The 17056-nt window shown below is 36.5% G+C and overlaps 1 protein-coding gene across 2 annotated transcripts in view; it reads left to right on the forward strand.

The window, feature by feature from the left end:
- Window positions 1-17056, forward strand: part of LOC139963282 (uncharacterized) — a 140329-nt gene that overhangs the window by 27856 nt on the left and 95417 nt on the right. For both annotated transcript variants that reach the window (XM_071963941.1, XM_071963942.1), the window contains exons 3-6: window positions 409-598; window positions 6304-6400; window positions 6930-7020; window positions 16995-17040. In XM_071963941.1, the coding sequence (XP_071820042.1) occupies window positions 409-598; window positions 6304-6400; window positions 6930-7020; window positions 16995-17040 (424 nt within the window). The remainder of the gene's footprint in view (window positions 1-408; window positions 599-6303; window positions 6401-6929; window positions 7021-16994; window positions 17041-17056) is intronic.

Consider the following 17056-nt stretch of genomic DNA (forward strand, 5'->3'; position numbering starts at 1 on the left):
GTGTAAAAAAATGTAAATAATTTTTAAAGAAATATATTCACAAATGTTAAGGAAGTGAGGATGTGACATCACACCCTCACAGTAAGTCTTTCTACACCAGTAGTTTTCAAAGAAATTTTGATATCTTCAAAGTGTCATATCTCCTTAACAGAGCATGCTATCATGGTAGTTGCTTCACTGTTCTTTTTGTCTTTTTGTGCTCTTTCATACAAATAGACATGTCAAACACCTGAACCAATCCTTTAACTGCTATGTGCACCTGTTTGAACTCAAAACTTAACACCATATCTATGCATTTCATGCTTGACACCAATCTCTGTTGGCTGATTTTACCATTCTTGTCTAATTCTCAAATTGTTGTTATTTGTTATCCATTGTTATCCACTTTTGACTTTCATCTGAATGTAGCTAACTGGTGAAGTGGGCATGAGGATCAAGGACCTTGTATCGGCTGCAGCTATGGAGTACCGGCTCCCTGAATGCAGAATAAAGCTGGCTCTCACCAAGGCCCACCTCAATGAGGATGCTGAAGCCATCCTCGTCGAGGGCCATCAGATTCAGTTTGAGGAGCGAATGACCAATTCGTTGTTTGCCAGAGGTAAGGAACATTGACCAGTGCAAAGTTGTAGTCAATTATTCTAGGCTAAATCAACCTTGATCAATTGCCTGAGAACTTATAATTGAGAAAGTCTCTGATTGTCACAACTAATGTGTAACACAGATACAGCATCAAGCATTTCTATGAGATATTTAGGCATAGACAAGTTTCCTACAGTAATTGCAATGTTACTAGGGCCTGTGATAGCTGACTCCATGTTGAAATGTTACTAGAGCCTGTGATAGCTGACTCCATGTTGAAATGTTACTAGGGCCTGTAATAGCTGACTCCATGTTACAATGTTACTAGAGCCTGTGATAGCTGACTCCATGTTGCAATGTTACTAGAGCCTGTGATAGCTGACTCCATGCATTTATTACTGCTCTATGAATGAATAATAACAGTTTAACGTTCATTGCAATAAATTTCTAGTCCCTGCACATTGGTTAGTAGCCAATTGTCACATGAACATTAAGCACTGGTCCAATAGAGATCTAGCATACTGGGTTTATACCAATGATTGTTTTGTAAACCAAAACATATTATCTTTTAAAGTAAGAAAAGCTGAAACATGTACATACGAAAATATATGCCTATCCGCGTAAACACGGCAGTATAGGCAACGAACGAAGTAGTCTCGCAGAGCTACTACCTGTTACCCTAAAAACGTTACGTAAGAAAAAACGAACGCATGGGCGAGAGTGTACACTAAAAACAGCCCCCAAAAACACCCTTCCCTACAAGAAAAGGATACTTATCAGGCTGGAAAAGATCCTTGGAAGTGCAGAAGTCCTGATAGGAAACTTCTAGAGTATAAATCCAAGGTAATCCGGGCGAATTTCGCGAAAATTTTTCTAACTCCGAAAAACACATTGAGACACTTTGTGGGTAGAAAAATGAAGGAAGGCCATTTGGGCCAGTGAGGGTGTACAGTGTTAAAAGATTACCAGGGCATTCTAGACACGGTAGAATGCGGTGCATAGGTTGTGGGGAGACAGGTAAGTGGGTCACTCGTAAATATATAAACCAGTAAGTTTTATAATTTGCACCTGTTCTGTCATTTAGAAAACTGGTCTTAGTTTTATGATTTTACAATTAAGAACTTTTTTTTATTTTTTAGGCCAAAGGTTATTGTGATATTAGTACGCTATCTGCAGTTACTGAAGTTGAGGATTGAGACTGTTATTGTAGGCTATTACTCAGTGTATGTTTCTATGATAGTGTGAGCGTTGCTTTCCCATCAGCCAAAGGAAATATGAGCCAGCAATTGCTTAACTTAAACTGCAATGTTACATGTGAGTTCATTAGTTAGTTGGATTTCTTCATAAAAGAGGTGGCGTATGCAAATATTTGTGTCAAAGTAGCCCTGTTGAAGATATGAATGTGAAATGACAGAGAAACTAACATTCTCAGCTGGCTATTATCATTTCTACAACATTCACACACCAGACAAAATAAGAGCTGGCAACCACCCTGACTTATTTTTACCATTAGAAATCTCCCTTATCATAGCAAGACATCCCACATTTCAACAATGAGTAAACTTAAAACAAATCAATAAACAAAAAAAACACCTAACAAGCAGACTTATATATGTAGAGTCTTGTTGTGTGGACTTCACTACTGGTTTGTGGAGGAGAATGTTAATTTTTTCCATTAATTTCAGTGAAACCATACTTAACGTGTGCATTTGGCATGGCCTACTTCCACTGAACCTAAAAGTACCAGGTACTTTTTAGAGAGGGTATCACTTGACTGGAATACTGCACTTATTAGTAGGATTGCAATCCACTTAAAACTACCTACGTAAAATTGATCTAATTACTGAATTCGTTGTCTTCACCTCGAGTTTAGAACATGATGGAAGCTGAGCTCTGTTTCTTCTATCACACCTATCTCTGCTCAAATCATGTACTTTCTCACGTTCTAGTTGACCTGTCTACAGTTGGTAATGTCAAGCACCAGGCACTGTCTTTTAACGACAACGATGTATCTCTTCCCACCATTATCATAATTATAATAATACATAATTTTTATATAGCGCCAAACAAACTATGATATAATTCTCGTAGCGCTTAACATAATAATAACAATTATAACATATAAACCATTGTAATAGTGTTGCTCCAATTATTGACATGCATATCGGTGTTGGCCGATATCATTGATATTGGTCCGTTGGCAGTATCAGTAAAATTTGCATAATTTACTGATAGTTTGCAACAGATAGTTTTTCTTCAGGAAAAAGATGCTTTTGTTCAAAGAATTACGTTGCAAATATTTTGGTCTAGAAACCAATGCCCCATTCAATGGCATCTAATCATAATTCGGTGCTTTGATAACCTTGTTAAGCCTTGTGATACAAACATTTTGAACTGTGTCCTTAACAATAGGCCTATTTAACAGAAGCCATTCAATCACCCGGCCATAACTGTGACACAGCACACAATAGAATCATTTTGTACAAACTGTACTTTTGTTAGGAGCGGACTAATGTGCACAGCAGTCAGCTTATAATGTACACTACGCAACTACTGCACTAATAAATACATTGAGAAGAAGCCACAATCACCTAATTCTGGCAAAAATATGCATATGTTTCTACACAGGTGTTATGCTATAAACTTTGTTTTGGCCTTTTGAACCACTACAGAGTTTTCTGTTGTCCACCATTAGCTTGATGTGAGACATTTAGAGGAGAGTTTTCACCATAACTGATTTATTTAACTATTAAGTCTCTTGAGTGGTTAAAGGTCTGTTGTATAGATCCCAACACCCTATCATGGAAAAGTTTCTTGAGATTTAATACATAATCGACCTACCTGCCTTGGTTGTAAATAGGGTTGTGCGGGATCCCGGTAGTCAAGTGAATCCCGGTATCCCGATCCCGGTATTGACTAATCCCGATCACAAAGCAATGTGTAACTACTACCGGTATTGGGAAACAACCGGTTATTACATTTCGTTTCGGTATCATTCACAGGAATCCCAGACATAATAAAAATATCTACGTGTTACTATTTGAAATAAAGAAAAGAAAACATGTTTTTTTTTCTGGTTTCTGTGTTCTTAGTTTGAATAATATCTGATCAATTTACGTACTGGCCTAGACATATATATTAACGAATCAACTTTTCACGTAGTAATTTGGATCTAGGCTACACCAAATATCGAACGTTACTTGCGCTCAGCATGTTACGGGACCTCAAATTTTTCTGAAATTTTCGTTATTTATTTTTCCTTCAAACGATGATTGTCAAGGTTCCCATGTACAAAATCTTACCCTTATGCATTTCACCTCATGTTGTCATAATAATTATAACGATTTAATAAATTTTGAGCCAAAACCGCTGGGAGTATATCCAGTTTAAATCCAACTTCGCCCGGGACTGTATATTATTATAGCCTAGGGTACGGTACTTGTACACACACACAACGTAATGCAGTACTTGAGATTTGATGCTGTAATGAAATGGATTCGTTTATTAATGCGGGGGGTGTCATTTATATTTATCTTTCGCTACTGTTTTAATTTTTATGAACTTTTGTACGTAAGATTGATATTGTACGTATTGAAAGTATATTTTCTAGAGTAAACAACAGCCGATTAACGATATAAATAAACCTGTATTATTCTTATGTATGTAGTTTATAATCCCGTATTTACGTAGCCCCTAAGTTACATTCCTATTGTCTGAAGTTCCAAACACGTGGTGACTTGTTGATAGTTAAAAACTTTTCATTGTGAACTTTTGAACTTGAAGGGGTATCATGGAATAGTGGGGAACTCCCAATTTACGTTTGTGTACGGATTACAAGTTTAATCCACGTGCGAACGTGTTAATCTAGTATCATACGTCGAGTATGAATGAAGGGTTGCTTTTTTCCAAGGTTTGTGCTTTTGTTTTTGGAAGTGTGTGTTAAAAAACAAAGGCCCTAATATAGCGTGTTATTTTTTTTATTTTTTTTTATAAACGTGCGTGTAAGAGTATGTACATAGCCTAGGCTATGCATATTGAATGTATGACATTGACAGTCTCGTAACTAAGTGCTTTGAACCGTAGATGAAAGTTGAGGAAAAAACCGGTTGTAGTTACGATACCGGGATTCATGTTGCAACACTACCGGTTGTGTGAAATCCGACTACCGCACAATGCTAGTTGTAAAATGACCTCGTTTTACCAATTAGTCTGCAATGCCTGCCACATATTTATTTTTTGTATGAGGACCTTTGTGTGAATGCTGTATGCTTAACTACATTGTAGACATGAACATATTTCCACACAGTGTTTACACCAAGAGCCAAATGGTGTTAAGAAGTTATGCAGGCTAATTTTAGAGTCTGGCAGGTCGATTACGTAATCACAAAACTTTCTTAGAGCGCTTGCTATAATTGGAGCAATAAAGCAGATCTTTAGGCCTTGTCACTTGATGTATAATTTCATTGTATCATTTATTGTACACACTGTTAGCTCAGACTGGCAGACGTTTGTTACTGGTGACACATTCTTTAAACTAAAATACATCATTTAAAACCAGCCCTACCTTGTTATTTACAGTCCACTTTGATCATTACATTGCAGTGTGTCTGTACAGTATGTTGTTGGAACATCTGCTTATTGAAAACACAAAGAGTTACCAACTTGACAGGTTGTTTCTGTGCTATTCTTTTTCATCTAGGAGGTCATGACAGGAGGGTCAATAATCTGGGCAAAGGACCCAGATTTGATTCCTGATGGCCTTCATGGGTATTGAGCCCTTTGTCCCATGAGTTGGTCTATGTTTACACTGATGTTGAGCCAGTGTTTGTACAGTCACAAATATTTTGTTAGATTTTTTCTTGATGTAGAGCTGAGTATTTTTCAGGTTGGTTGAAGTACTAGGATGTTATAAGTTTTAATTGGTATCTATTGTTGTTGGCACTGTTGGTAATTTTCAGTTGGTCTCATAATATCTATCCAATTGGACTGGTGGTGCCTGATGTCTGTCAATGAAGTTATTGATTACCTTCTTTTCTGCTTGCTCAGCATTCTTAGCTATTACTGTTTGCTAAGTTTCTGCTGCAGCGATGAAGGATAAGAGGGCATTATTTCTAAATGTGTACTTCTATAGAAGCTTTCCATGGTCATGTATACTTGTGAGGAATGGTAGCAAAGTTTACAAAGTCTCACCAATGCCTCCACATCTTTCTTCCCATATCCTTGTCAGTTAATCAGTTTTATTTTATCACTATGTGCGACCATATAGGTCAAGTAATATATTGTATTTGAAGGTCAGAGGTGAAATTTTGGACTCCTAAATGAACAGAAAAGCTTTGAAGGTGACCCAACTATTTTAAGAATAATCTATAGATGACCAGGGTTACCTTTCTACTGTGCATTAGGGCCTAAGTTTATAATGTTGTGTACAGAACATTGCAACACAAATTTGAATTGTTACTCACTTACTTGTCTCACAACCTCAGCACTCTGTCTATCCAACTTAGAGTGAACTGGTAACCTTTTAAAACTGTATGGCCTTAGTGTCCAAGAAGTGTGGATACAGGTAAGCCTTTCACTCATGAATACCCAAAACCTATAAGTTTTGGTATACCAGAGGGGTATTCTGAACATTGCAATAGCAACTTGAGTGAATATGGTGAGAGATTAAGTTATGTGCTGACAGGTACTTTAACTTTTTATGTTCATAATTATATATCCTTGCAGATAATCAAAGTGTCCTGCTCTCTGACTTTTTAGTGAGTGAAGAAGATTACTTGGAATCACTACAGAGTTATTTTCTCACTTATGAAGAGCCTTTGAGGTGAGTGCTTGACAGATGTCAGGCTAAACCTATTAATTGCTTTAGGCCAAAAGGTAGTAGTGATAGAGGTCATGACCTCACAAGAAAAAAATAATAATATTAAATTTCTTGAACCTCTACCTTCCTGAGGGATTTGAGATGTTCCTAATTTTAATTTACAGTTAGGGTTGAAAAAGGTGGAAATGGAAAATTGGTTTTCCAGAACTTGTTTGGATGTATTTATATGTTTATGTGTGGAATGAAAGGTTGATCTGTTGCTAGTTACATGTTGTATATATGTATATTGTGTGTCTGGTAGAAAAGTATTCTGATCAGTTGGATTAAACAATTGAAGGCAAAATGAACTGACAAGAAGAGCATGATTTGTGCTTGTAAACATTGAGACTTTGAAAAGGGTTTTTGTAGAGTTGGTAAGGAATAAATACATGTAAAGTGTGCATCAACCTAACTGATTTTACCAAAAGAAAAAGACAATATTGAGAATCCAAATAAGTAAGAAGAAAAATCTGTTTTCAATTCTTCATTATAGTCAACTGTCATCATTATCCTTGAAGGATAAACGTCTCCTGTTTGTGCCTCTCAGACCTTTCTTGAAATGCAGTAAACGGCTTATCGCACAGGTAAGAAGTCTGTCATGCTTTATGCTATTATCTCATAACTAACTATAATAATAACTGACCTGTTTATGAGTCATAATTGCATTCCATTCAGGTTGTTTAATTCAGTGTTGTTGTTAAGCTCTCCACTCCCCCCCCCCCTCCCCTCCACTCCCACACTACTCGCCACCAACAGGATGAGATCGTTTCATTACTTTTCTGCACTTAGCAGTGTCCTTTGTGTAAAATGAGACCAGTGGGTAATATGTGTTCTCAGATCTTTATAACTTTGTAATTTCAAATGGGGATTGCAGTGAGTTATATCCTTAGATTAACAGCTCACCTCTCCTCCACCAGACTGGACTGGAACCTGTTACTCTTCATATTAAGTTAGGCAATATAATCCCATTGGTTTAGACCACTAAGAGGTTTGCTGGATTGGGAGAGGGAGGGGGATGGTGGAATGAAAGAATTATGACTGATTCCATTTAAGAAATGACTTAAGAAATAATTTAGGAGATGTTGGCCACCTTAAGTGTTTTGATATTCTGACAGGAAACATGTTTAAAAATGCTCATTGTCAGTGGTCTACCTGCATATACTCTACTGTGTAGGTGTTGCCTGCGCATAACCAAGCCGTCGTGATATCGACGCCTAATATTTTCTTTAATTGGTTGAGAAATTAATATATGAACACAACATATTTATGAATGCCTTTAAAACACATTACGTACTTCGTCGGCTCAAACCGTTTACTCTAATTAATACTTATTTTAGATTTAAAGTGATGCTTTCGGCTTTATGTTTGTAAATGCTCAATGAAGGTTGTGAACCATCTCCGCACATGAAAACTTCCCCTACATAATGCACATGCAGATAGCGGACCATTTTACACAGTTAATTCGCATTGAGATCGGTCATTGATAAAAATCTTAATAGGCGACAGTTAATTTTCGTAAACCACGCGTAGACATTTCCGCAACGTAATTATACAGCCAAACCTGAAGTTTTTATTTGTCACTGAATCTTGACAATTACAAAATACGACTGAAAACTTCAATAATGGAAGCAAATATATAATACTGATGATTCAGTGATATCGTTCGTACCAATGGCAATGCTGTATGTACAAAGAGTACAAATGACCTTTGACCTTCAAAAAAAAAAAACAGGCTTCTTGAACTTTACAAGTCAAAACTACATACTAAACATGAGATTGTTCCAAGCTTCCCTTCTTGAGATATCGTGTTTACAAGGTTTCCACAATTTGACCTCTAGTGACTCCAAATGACCTTTGACCTCCTCAAAAAACAATAGGCTTCTTGAATTTAATGTGTCACAACTTCATCCTACATATGAGATTGTTCCAAGCTTCCCTTCTTGAGATATCCTGTTTACAAGCAAGGTGTCACACACACAGATGCACGCACTCATCCGCCTGCATGACTACAAAGGTTACTACTTCGTCGAAACCAAAAATGGCCTTTAAGATGGCCTATGCAGTAAATGCAAGTTTACATAGCACCCTCTATGCAAGATACTTATTGATCAGTCTGTACAATTAGATGTATAGTGCCCTCTAATCACAAAGGGACATCTAAATGGCAACAAAATCCCAAAGGTGACCTGGTATTAGATGAATTGTTTGATTCTAAAGTCAATTAACTTTTAATATCAAAAGTGCCATGAAGGTTGCTTTTTTTCTTACACAGATGTTGTATGTCTGGTTGGCTAGCAGGTATCTTGTTAAGTTAACTTTCAAAGCAGAAGTTCTATATGACCAGTGTACATAAAGGAAATGGAATTTTTGGTTATTATTTTGGGAATTATTTCCCAAGTAGCTCTTCCTTGATGTAACACTCTGCAAGACATATATATATATATATATATAAATAGAATATATCATAGTAAGGACTATTGGAAAGCGTACTATCAAGGCAAGTAACCACTGGGAGCGTCTTCACTCTGGTTATAGCTCCTTGTGATGAAGGAATATTAAAGCTGTGTAATCTTTTGGTTCACATTTATTGGCACATTTAAGCCATTGTAGCATACAACACGATAGATAACCATTGCAGCATACAACACTATAGATAGCCATTGTAGAATACAATACTATAGATAACCATTGCAGCATACAACAATATAGATAGCCATTGTAGCATACAACAATATAGATAGCCATTGTAGCATACAACACTACAGATAGCCATTGTAGCATACAACACTACAGATAGCCATTGTAGCATACAACACTACAGATAGCCATTATAGCATACAACACTATAGGTAGCCATTGTAACATACAATACTATAGATAGCCATTGTAACATACAATACTATAGATAGCCATTGTAACATACAATACTACAGATAGCCATTGTAACATACAATACTATAGATAGCCATTGTAACATACAATACTATAGATAGCCATTGTAGCATACAATACTACAGATAGCCATTATAGCATACAACACTACAGATAGCCATTATAGCATACAACACTATAGATAGCCATTATAGCATACAACACTATAGATAGCCATTGTAGCATACAACACTATGGATAGCCATTGTAGCATACAACAATATAGGTAGCCATTGTAGCATACAACACTACAGATAGCCATTGTAGCATACAATACTATAGATAGCCATTTTAGCATACACTACTATAGATAGTCATTGTAGCATACAACACTACAGATAGCCATTGTAACATACAATACTACAGATAGCCATTATAGCATACAACACTATGGATAGCCATTGTAGCATACAACACTATGGATAGCCATTGTAGCATACAACACTATAGAAAACCATTGTAGCATACAACAATATGGATAGCCATTGTAGCATACAATACTACAGATAGCCATTATAGCATACAACACTTCAGATAGCCATTGTAGAATACAACACTACAGATAGCCATTGTAGCATACAACACTATAGATAGCCATTGTAGCATACAACACTATGGATAGCCATTGTAGCATACAACACTACAGATAGCCATTGTAGAATACAACACTACAGATAGCCATTGTAGCATACAACACTATAGATAGCCATTGTAGCATACAACACTATGGATCGCCATTGTAGCATACAACAATATAGGTAGCCATTGTAGCATACAACACTACAGATAGCCATTGTAGCATACAATACTATAGATAGCCATTTTAGCATACAACAATATGGATAGCCATTGTAGCATACAACACTATGGATAGCCATTGTAGCATACAACAATATAGGTAGCCATTGTAGAATACAACACTTCAGATAGCCATTGTAACATACAATACTACAGATAGCCATTATAGCATACAACACTACAGATAGCCATTGTAGAATGCAATACTATAGATAGCCATTATAGCATACAACACTACAGATAGCCATTGTAGAATACAATACTATAGATAGCCATTGTAGCATACAACACTATGGATAGCCATTGCAGCATACATCATTATGGATCGCAGATGTCACATCCACACTGTAGATAGCAGTTGTAGGTATGATCTCTTATTATAATGGAAGCAGTTGAATGTCTCCCTCTATTATTGTCTCATGTTCTACAAAGATCAATCCTGCCAAGGAATCCAACCAGCACTCTACTTGTCATGGTAAATGTTACAAGTCTGAACAGGGAATGTCAAAGTAGCCTTTCCATGGTCTGACCCCATTAAGGCAATTAAGATCGTAGTGTGGACGCTGCTCGTGTACTCAGGAGTAGACCCTGCAATCCTGATCTCCATTTCGGGGAGGATCCTGACCCCTCAATGTTTTCAATATTGTAGTAAAGATGCTTGGGGGATCAATCGACCCGAAATCTCTGGTTTCTTGACCTCATCACTTCTGCTTAAACTGGCACAGAATTAATATACGAACAAACAAAACAAGCCCTCGCTATGAATTGTAAACAAACATGGTGACTGTTCTGGGATTGTGTAATGCTCTTTCCTTGATCCACCTTTTGGTGTAGGTTAAAGTGTTATACCATTCTCAATAAGAAATGTTGCACATTTTTTCATTCACTATTTTGCTTCCAGCAACTTATCAAAATGAATGTCCAACAGTAAGCAGAAAGCAACCTCACAATACAAGTGAAGGAATAGAATAGCTTGAGACTTTAAGTAGTCTTTGCTATGGCCATTTGCACGTCTTCAACACAATGAAATCGCAGATACCATGCACATTGCATTAGCCTAATTATATTTCAAATAATGGAAAAAATCAGGCAATTTGCTTTGTCTATTTGATTATAATGTCACTTTAAAACAGTATCTGTGGGAAGGATGTCTTTAAATCACTTGGAATCTTTGGTCACATGTTAATAAAACCTTTCTTAGGTGAAGGAAATCTTGGAAGATGTCACATTTTGATCCATAGCGGCCTTATTTTGAGTATTAACATTTGGTTGATTTGGTAAAATGATAGCCACCAGACTTAGATAGCCATGCAGCTAACTTCATTTCATATCATGCAGCATTCCCAGTAGGCTTAGCAGATTTAACTTGAGATGGAGAGGAGAACTTTACATCTTCTGATAAAGTACATCTTACTTTGTTACTATGCACTTTCTGTCACCTTTGAAATGTTTAGGACCTTGATGATAGTTACCAAGTGCTACAAACGGAAACTTACAAACTACTATACATGTAGGGGTTTTTATCTCCCTGATTCCTGCAAACAGAATCCATTCTGCTTGTAGTTTATACATCACATAAGGTGTTTGTGCCTTGCAATGTTGCTACGCAACCTTTATTTTCAAAATGTGTTACTTTATACAATATTTGACCCAACTGTGAATTGCAAGTGAATTATATTTGCTCAGTTCCACCAATTGGCAGCTCTTCCAGAGTAACTTGTTAGTCAGTAAATTATGTGCACATCTTGCTAATCGAATGGTATTATCTCTCTAATAATAGAGGTAAACAGTCCAGAAATTTGCTATGGAAAACATATGGATAGATGTAGTGAGTACATCTCTGTGTCGGTATTTCAAGCAAAAGTATGTAAATGCCAAAAATGATTGCACATTCTCCTATATTAGTCTATATTAGTCTTGAATGTATGATGGCAGCTTGATGTTAGAGAAATGTAATGTAGTGCCAAGCATGTTTTGATCCTTTAATACTTCAACAATTCATGATAACATTTGAAGCTATAGCTGTAGAAATATTTCATGGAACATGTCAGGATGCAAAAGGGGATGGGGTTGGTGGGGGGACAGGTCAGGTTTCTGCTTAAATTTAATTCTTCAACTTTTTCTTTTCCTTTAAAAATTCCCTTTGTCCTCTGGTGTTTGAGAATTATTCCAAAGTTAAGAACCATCAGAGTACTTTGACAGTACATTATCAAAGGCAATATGGATTACCTTTTACATTTTCTTTTGTCAGTTTATATACTGTGATATATAGCTTTAAAGTCCATTTGTTGACAGTGTTGTTTTACAGTCATGTTCAGGCCCTCTTTATTTGACATTCCCAGCATGATACCAGGGTCTTGTCATACAGTTCATATCACCTGATTGCTGTAATGTTACTTCATCCATGCAAGTAGGTTAATATTGTCATGAAACTTACAAGAAAAAAAAACTGGCAGATTTTTCCAACCTAATTTCATTGAAGAGGAAATTTTGGGGTTTATTATTTTGTCCTAGTTATTTGTTTTATTTGTAGTGTTGGCATTAATTTTGTTTGTGCTAATCTGTTATGGAATGGTTTCACATGCACAAACATTTTAGCCTTCTTGGATCTTTTCCTTCATGAAACTGCTTCTTCTCATGTGCAGAGATGAAACTTGCTTGGTGTAAAAAGAAGCATTTGCCTCACTTTATTTTTGCTAGGTCTTCATTTCATGTATTGTACAATCTTCATGGCATTGTAATGAGATACTTTAAATATTTTGTTTATAGGAATTGATGCAAGGTTAACATACTTTTATGAAACGTGCATGATATTGAATGATACCAAATAATATTCATAGACATTGTCCTCAAATCTAACCTTACATGTTATAAAATACCTGGGTATCTTTGTTTCCTGCTGATTGCACCATTTATGGGGAGAGGAAACCAAGTTGTAGTTATATTACACTAAGGTGGCAAGATGTTCTAATTTTGGCCGTAGTCCCTGGATTTCATGCATCATCCCTGGATGTATTGTCTCTGATCATCCCTAAACTTGTTAACTGAAAGTCTCAATGTGTGTTTGTTGATGGATTTTGGAAAACAAACTTCCGAAGCAGATTCAATATTTCTTATTCTAAATGCACTCTGACCAGGTGGGTTAATGGAGAAAAGCTGTCGCAATCGAAAAGAAAGAAATTTATTTTCTGCAGCCCTTCCGGCGCAAACGATTTACCGTAAAATCACTGCCATCGCCCATATCATCTGTTCATTACACTAATGTAACCTATATATACTCGTATCGTCCACATTTTTGTCCCAATTTTACGGAGGAAACGTCTGAAAACACCTGTTTTTTTCCTTGCAATGGAAGGAAATGACACAATTTCGCAAGCTATATGGACCTAACACAAGCTAGCACACAGGCCTAACGATCGTAAACAAAACAGAGAGATTTGATTGGTGCATGATCTGTTGGGCAGGGGCTGGCAAATTTTGAATGAAGTTTGTAGAATCTACAGACTCATTAAAAAATCTGGTGAATTTTATTCAGCTCAAAATGTTTAACGACAGATAACTCAATAAAAAATAATGAATATTGATATGAAAATTGCATAGAACGGTGCTATTTTCACTGAGTATTAAGGGCAGTAAGCTGGAAAATTTGAAGTTAAAATTTGGCAAACATACATTGAGACTTAAAGTATTAATGAAATTATAACTAAGCAGATAACACAGGATCTACAAGAAAGAAGGAATTTGTAATCAGAACCTAATATGCTACCAGTACAAAGAAGAGCTGCAGGGAAGTAATTTGTTCCTTGTTTGGATAATCAGATAACAGCAATTAAGTCTTTCACATACCATATATAGGAGGATACAATTACAATTAACCCTTTCCTCCTTACCTGGTAAAACCAGGAGTTCCATAACAACTCCCTGGTAAAACTACCTCCTATAACAACAAGCTTAATCACTAAAGTGCGGGCATGTTGGAAACCAATACATGTAATGAAAATATCTATCTGAATGCAAACCTATGTGATGTTTCAGCATGTAGCAAAGAAAGAGACACATTATGGCTTGTCTGTTTTACTTATAATGCCAAGTCTTTAAGTACTTCATTTAGGGTGAAGAAATGTAAATGAAAACGTCTATTCGTTGTAACAACTGTCATCTGTATTGGTGAAGATAAAAATACTCGTTAGAGGCTTGTACTCATACATGTATTGATATCAAGGGGACTCAATGATGGTACTCATATGTGTACTCATATCAAGGGGACTCAATGATGGTACTCATAGGTGTACTCATATCGAGGGGACTCAATGCTTGTACTCATTCGTGTACTTTTATCAAGGGGACTCAATGTTTGTACTCATACTTGAACTCATATCAAGGGGACTCAATGCCTGTACTCATACTTGTACTCATATCGAGGGGACTCAATGCTTGTACTCATACTTGTACTGATATCGAGGGGATTCAATGCTTTTACTCATAGGTGTACTCATATAAAGGGGACTCAATGTTTGTACTCATAGGTGTACTCATATCAAGGGGACTCAATGCCAAGTTCTAATACTTGTACTCATATCAAGGGGACTCAATGCTTGTACTCATATCAAGGGGACTCAATTCTTGTTCTGTACTCTTTTGTAAGGCAATGAGGTCAAATTTACAACTTAAACTTTGATCACAAAAGCAGGTAACATACTGCAGACATAAAGCCTGGTCCTTTGGCATTCCTTCCCAAATCTCACACTTTAGTTCTTTAATACTCTGCTATCTCCATTTGCTAAATATACTTCTGTTGTTCTATGGAAAGTGATATCACATGGCTTGAAATGCTGGTCACAATTTTCTATAACTTAAAAATAATGCCTCCTGACATTAAATTCCTCCAAGTGCTGCATATGATAAATGATTGGTATTGTATATTAGGAAAGTTCAGCAAATAGTATGGAAGCTTGAAAGGGACATCGCAAATAATTGAATGTCTTCCTAATCGTAGAATCAAACAGAAGCTCATGAAAATGCTCAGAGTGAATACTAGGAGAGTGGAACTTTCTAGGTTTTGTAATCCTATTACTGTGCATTCCCATTAACTTTGGAATGTATGAATATAGCTTTAGGGCTGTTAGTGAAAGAGGTTTCATATCATTTCTAAAGGACAGTCCATCATGTGATCAAGGTCATGTACCTCCTGCATACCATTTCTTGTTTTGGAAATAAAACCAGATCAGTTTTGAATTATTCTCTACTGAGAAAAGCAATGAAAGAAGAGACTCTCCACTGATGATCTTGTTTTCATTCTTGGTTTTAGAAGACCTATTTTAGGCTTACTTTACTGGTCAAATAAACGCTTCCTCCATAGACTCTAATATTCTATGTTCTTCATGGTTCAAGTAGTAATGTGGTTTAGGTGGAACTTCCCAGTAGGGATGCACTATCCATCGCTTCTAGGAATCTTAGATGTGTTTTCATCCCTGCTTTGGAGAAAGGCTGTAGTAGTTTCATAAGTGAGGATAGTATTTCACATGATGGATTAATTAGTCTAGTGGTGTGATGGATGAGGATGGAAATGAGAAGGAGTGCCAGAACCACTGAATGGGGCAGTATATATAAAGATAAGATAAGATCTACTTTATTAAACCCCACAAAGGGTAACTGAATGCTTGCAAAAAAATAGTATTATACAAACTACAAATATACTAAAAAGTTACAAAAGGGCAAAAACAAATAAACAAAGCAGGACATATAAAAACAGTGCACAGTGACATATGAGCATTTAAAATTTAAATTATGAAGTTTTATACATTGCGGAATAAAAAGAAGAGGGGTGCCTATTTGTACTGGTCAATGCCAGCCTCATCCGACCACTCCGAGAGAACACTGTTTTGACCACGCACACACACGTAGTGGGTGGTCATCGTCATTCATAATTTTGTTGAGTTTTTATATATTCTCTAACAGCAGTAGGAATGTGTCTTGCATAACTATGGCACATCTAATATACTGTCATGCAGGGGATTTCTATTCTATGAAACTTGCAGACACTACTAACAGTTTCTGAAATTCCCATGAAAACCTGCCCTTGGTGACAAACAACTTCTATATCGGTCTTAAATGTTACATTTTATGTGAATTGTCCTGAAGTTGTGGATATGCGATATAATATATCTATATAATAGATCTGTTGCTTGTTACTCTGAGCTTCCACTGTATAATCTGGATCATCCTTGAGGGGTCAGGATCCTCCACAAATGGGGATCGCAGTTGCAGGGTCTGACCCTACATACGCAATCATCCGCACTACGATCACCCTTAGAAGGGGGGGGGGGAGTCAGATTCTCCTTGCGTTCTCAAATGTGAACAAGGCTAACGTCACCTCTCCTAGTTAGCGACTTATTAATGGTTTAATCTTGAGTAGGACGATTTTTTGTCCCATCAAATACAAATTAAGAAACAATGTTTCCTTCAAGTTTCACTAACTTCACAAGTTTGCTATTGTTCACTCATTCTTTGCTTTAGTGCCCTTTATATTTTATTGATTGTGTATATATGGAAAATAACTCTGAATTTAACCTAGAAAGAATGCGTCTAGTTTCTTTGCTTGGGGTGAACTGTAATATCACCTGTGCTATAATGCTGCTAAGAGCAATAGTTTGGTGCTTCATATTACATTTTGAAATAAATGTTGAAACACAAGGGGTAGGGATTTGATCTTTAGAGCTAGTGAATGTCAAATTTATGTCATAGTAGATGCATATTTTGCAAGGGCAAGTAACCAATGAGCATACATCCGTCTTTACTTATGCTGTTGCAATTATTTTTTGGTCTTCAGATTGGATCAACCTTGAAGTCAACCCACCAAGAAAATTTAAGAATAGGTAAGGACATAACTAC

This window comes from Apostichopus japonicus, chromosome 21 (assembly GCF_037975245.1).
Source record: "Apostichopus japonicus isolate 1M-3 chromosome 21, ASM3797524v1, whole genome shotgun sequence".
Taxonomy (NCBI): domain Eukaryota; kingdom Metazoa; phylum Echinodermata; class Holothuroidea; order Aspidochirotida; family Stichopodidae; genus Apostichopus; species Apostichopus japonicus.